This window comes from Hordeum vulgare, chromosome 7H (assembly GCF_904849725.1).
Source record: "Hordeum vulgare subsp. vulgare chromosome 7H, MorexV3_pseudomolecules_assembly, whole genome shotgun sequence".
NCBI classification, from domain to species: Eukaryota; Viridiplantae; Streptophyta; class Magnoliopsida; order Poales; family Poaceae; genus Hordeum; species Hordeum vulgare.
In genome coordinates this window covers 284222189-284227044 of record NC_058524.1, presented here as the reverse complement: position 1 = coordinate 284227044, position 4856 = coordinate 284222189, and the positions used below count along the sequence as shown (strand labels likewise).

Below are 4856 nucleotides of genomic sequence, written 5' to 3'. Positions count from 1 at the left end.
CCCATTAAAAATAAGTACAACAGAATAAAAGATTGCAAATAAAATGTATATTTCATTTCAGTAACATATCTCATTAAATACAATACATCATCCACCGACTCCACGCATTAAGGTTCAACGCCTAACAAGGACACATCAAAATAATTTTACATGTGCACAATAGAATACTACTATAAGTGCAAGTACACAGAAAAAGGACCCAACAAGTGCACAATCGCACATAAAGAGAGTTCCACAAAGATCGGATGAGAACCCCAAGTTTCTTCTCATCCTCTTTCTCTGCACAATATGCTCTTGCCATTGCCGCCTACAAGAAGAAAATGATGGTAATGCTTTCAGACCAAGGAAACTAGTATAATTGTATGCACGATAACCAATGATAAAACAATAGAAAATTGTTTTCTCATTCTATCTAGTTATGACTTATGAGGTCATAAAAAGTATTATATATATATATAATTATTTTACCATACCCCTTTTTATGTACTCCCTCCGGTCCTTTTTACTCCGCATATTAGACTTGGGTCAAGTCAAACTTTACAAAGTTTGACCAAATATATATTGAAAAATATCAACATCTACAATATCAAATATACATATCATGAAACTACCTTTCGTAATGAATCTAACAATATTAATTTGGCATTGTGAATGTTGATACATGTTTCTATAAATTTGGTCAAAGTAGAGATACTTTGACTTCGGACAAAACTAATATGCAGACTAAAAAAGATCGGAGGAAGTATAAATATGAATTCTAAAAATTCGCTAAAACCTATGAACCTTGCATAAACCACCAAACAATGTAGTATGTATACTACCTAAGTAGCCTTATAAGCTACCTAGTATAGATGCATACTCTGCAATATGTTAGATACTACCTAAACTGTATGGAAAATATGTACGTTGGTGTAACTTCAGCCCGTATTAGAAAAAAGGTTTGAACACATGGATGTAACTTCACCCGGTACTGGCTAGATCCCATATATACACGGTAGGTTTAAAATAGCTACACCCCCTAGTAAAACAGTCCAAACTAATAGTAAAATAAGCACAAAATTGCACAGATTTTGAAATACATTGTTTACTACCCAAGTCACTATTTACTGCATTGTTCTGGAATTACTACATTTGGTACAGGGACCAGCTACTACCAAGGCTTCCAGGGACCAGCTACTACCAAGGCTTCCAGGCAAGGAAGAAAATTGTGTCCATGCTAGAGCAGATGACCAGGGAAAAGCTAAGTGACGAGCAGATCATTGACTTGCTCATCGCCCTCATCTACTCTGGATACGAAACCATGTCGACGACTTCTATGATGGCCATCAAGTACTTGTCAGACCACACGAAAGCTCTTGAAGAACTCAGGGTATGTAGTACAGACATACTTTGCAAATTGATTTTGATTCCAGAGAAAAATCCGTGTGTTTCTGTCTGCGAATCAATTTTGAATCCAGAGAAAAGTCCATGTGTTTCTTTAATTTATTGATGACATTCTCACTTCTCAATGCAGAGAGAGCATCTTGATATCAGAAAGGGGAAATCGCTGGAGGAAGCCATCAGCTATGAAGATTTTAAGTCAATGGCCTTCACTCGAGCTGTAAGTAGGAGCTAAAAGTAAAACGGAGTAGGAATTCAGTATAAACAAGATCGTAATGAACTGATGGATACTTTTGTGCAGGTCATCTTTGAGAAACTAAGATTAGCTACAGTTGTCAATGGGCTCCTGAGGAAAACAACTCAGGACGTAGAAATGAATGGTGAGACATGCTTGGAAATTAATCCTACCACCAATTTAGCATTTTCTAGGAAAATGTTAGGTTAGTTCTAAAACAGTCTTATTGATTTCTTCAAGGGTATGTCATTCCAAAAGCGTGGAGAATCTATGTTTACACGAGGGAGATAAACTACAATCCATTCATGTATCCTGACCCAATGACATTCAATCCGTGGAGGTGGCTGGTAAGTAAAAGAGCGAACAAATATGACCATCAAAACATCACACCAACTAGGGCCTAGCAGAAGAAGTTCTAACCTTTTGTTGCCTACTGAAAATGTACAGAAGAAGAACATGGAATCACACCCGCACTTCATGTTATTCGGAGGAGGTGGCCGGATGGACCGCCTGAAAAATTTGGGAAATTTGCGTGCCTGTTATAGAGAAAGCCAACAAATATATTTTCTATATAAGCACAGTATGTCTGCTGCTCTATTAATTAAAAAGATCCATGCATGAAGCTTTCGATCAATTCAAAACCATCAATATTTCACTTGTACGTGGAATAGATTTAGGAACAAAATAAATCTAAGGATTAATTCAAGGATCGCCGTTCTCAAATAGTCATGGATTGCCACCAGTCCACATCTGCTCGTCATCCATAAAAGCATGTGTAGTATTATATGAAAATGAATAAAGGGGGTCTTTCTAATTCTGAATCACAGTCAATCATATGGTTCTATCCCAACAACTGTCACCACATTTTGTACAACGGGGTGAGAAATAATCTGATGAGATTATCCAAATATGTTAATGAGATGATCCTAATTCATCCAGATTCTCCACAAACTTTGTGAGGATAGGAGAAGGGACGTACCAGCACTGATTGCAGGGATAGAGCGAGGACATCAGGCACAAAACTGCACACCGACATGCATCAAAAAGAGATGGACGACATGAGCTAAATGAAGTCAACCATACATTCTCCAAATCAGGAATACTAAAATAATCAATGATGATTACTGACCAACGCATGGCTATTATGCCACTGTTGCTGCACTCAAATGAATACCAGGTTAAACAAATCAGTATCGATCTACAGTTTGAAGAAAAATGCATCAGAAGCAATGGGCCACCTGGAAAACATGCCAGAATATGCATGCATGTTACAGAGAAAACTGAAAACTATTATTTCTATATACATGGAACAAATTTATGAACAAAATAATCCATAGATCATAGTTCCCAAATACTAACAGACTGACACGTCCTCAACCAGAACCTGTTAACTATCTCTGTTTCTAACTCAGAAAACTATCTCTATTTCTGCACCACCCCTGGTTGTGATGCTCGCTAACGCAGGTCGTGGAGAAGTGCAGGCTTGCTCATCCCTTCCCGTCTCTGCTCTCGCATTCAACGCACGCCAGCGAATACACAGAGACCTACTCCGGTCCCGCGGACCACGCCGCATCTGGCACCAGACGGGCCCGAAATTTCCACTGCCATTTTCGCGGAACTGAGATCAGAGACCACCGCAGGCGTACAGACGGAGCGTCTACCGGACCGACCTAGAGGGGGGTTACGGCGGCGGACTCACATGGCGTCCTCCTCGGAGATCCGGCAGTTGAGGGCCCGGGCGACGCGGCGCACCAGCGAGACGGCGTCCTGCTCGCCGGCAGCCAGGCCCGGCATTGCGAGGCGGCGCGGGGAGGGGGCCGGGCTTGGACTGCATGTTGCGCGGGGGATCGCCGGATTGGCGTGGGGAGGAGGAGCAGGGAGCCGCCAGATCCGGCGACACTAATTTCGGGGCCTGCAGCAGTCGAGGGGCGAGGGGATCTGGTGAGGGGTGAGGGGAAGGAAGGCTGGCGGCGGGAGGGGTGGGAGGGGAGACGAGGGGGGCGGTCTGGAGATGGGGTTAGGGTTAGAATTAGGGGGAAGGGTCTTTACTTTATATCTTAGTAGCAAAAGGGCCCGTGCGTTGCAACGGGAGAAAAAATACCACACGCTTTTAATCTTTTTATAATCATTTTGATTTATTAAAATAATAAGCTAACTAACTAATGTAGTCAGTCCTATCCTATTTTGTTGAGAAATCAACCCGTCCATTGTTAATTCCAGCATGATGAGAAATTGAGCGGGACAAGCAAAGCAAAACAAACAGGCTACGTGAATTGATCGATGGACTGTTATCTTATTTCACTCATGGGGTAGAGAATGTGGGATCAGATGACAAACTAAAGGTGGTGTTTCATTCTCTCTCTACAACAATGCAATCTTATATTCAATACATTTGTTCATCAGCAAACAGATTTCCACAAAACAAATTTTCTTGCCGGTGCTTGGCACACGGTTGGAGGCATGGGGAGGGGATCTCACCAGATGATGAGTTCCTGCCGGAGGAGGGGATACGATGAGGGTTATGCGCCTCTATCTGGCCATAAGAAGTCGTCGTTGCCGCGCCATAACCTCGGAGTTCCCCGTGTGAGGCATGGAGGCCCGCCTCCAACTGCAAGTACTTCGCTCCGTCGCGCCTTATCCGCGCGCCGCCGCCGTTCTGCATCGAGCAGACGCATCATCCCAAGTCGTTGTAGTTGTCGCGTTGATTTGATCCAGAAGCTGTGCTCGAGCGCCGAAACGGGGACAGCAAGCGGGTAGAGATACGACCGCGGAGGCAGGTGGGTTGAGATGAACAACAGTGGTGGTTGAGGGTCGGCCACGGCGGCGAGTGGTGTGGCAGCGGCCTGGGCACAGGCCAGGGTGGACCACGGTCGACGCGATGCACTCGAGCGCCGCAATGGGGGCACTGAGCGGGGAGAGGTACATCCGCGGAGGCGGGTGGGTTGAGATCGGCAGCGATGGCAGTTGAGGTCGGACGCTGCGGCGAGTGGTGTGGCGGCGGCCTGGGCACAGGCCAGGGTGGCCCAGGGTCGACGGGAGGAGGCGATGCGTACGGGTATAATTTTTGGAGCGAATCGTTTTTTTCTTTTGCGTTGCAGATAAATGATGGAGCGCGGGTTGAATAACAAAAATTACAGGGGCTTTTTTATAAAAATACCGTGGTGGGTTTTCCGACAGAAGCAATAACCGCTTTATTATTAGGTATAGATTCACATTTTTATGATTGAATTATATCATTTCA

The 4856-nt window shown here is 44.0% G+C and overlaps 1 protein-coding gene across 1 annotated transcript; it reads left to right on the top strand.

Annotated features, from left to right (window-relative positions):
* Positions 1 to 653: 653 nt before the first annotated feature.
* LOC123408763 (cytochrome P450 85A1-like) lies at positions 654 to 2236 on the top strand. The gene is made up of 5 exons (XM_045101806.1): positions 654 to 1369; positions 1514 to 1600; positions 1682 to 1760; positions 1856 to 1962; positions 2063 to 2236. The coding sequence occupies exons 1-5, from the start codon at positions 1214 to 1216 to the stop codon at positions 2234 to 2236; spliced, it is 603 nt and encodes a 200-aa protein (XP_044957741.1). The 5' UTR covers positions 654 to 1213.
* Positions 2237 to 4856: the final 2620 nt, after the last annotated feature.

Bases quoted from the DNA above. Each gene is read 5' to 3' on its own strand.
- LOC123408763 (XM_045101806.1), top strand. From the start codon at position 1,214: ATGCTAGAGCAGATGACCAGGGAAAAGCTAAGTGACGAGCAGATCATT. The intron at 1,370-1,513 runs GTATGTAGTACA...TTCTCAATGCAG, and splicing joins AAGCTCTTGAAGAACTCAGG to AGAGAGCATCTTGATATCAG. The intron at 1,963-2,062 runs GTAAGTAAAAGA...GAAAATGTACAG, and splicing joins TCAATCCGTGGAGGTGGCTG to AAGAAGAACATGGAATCACA.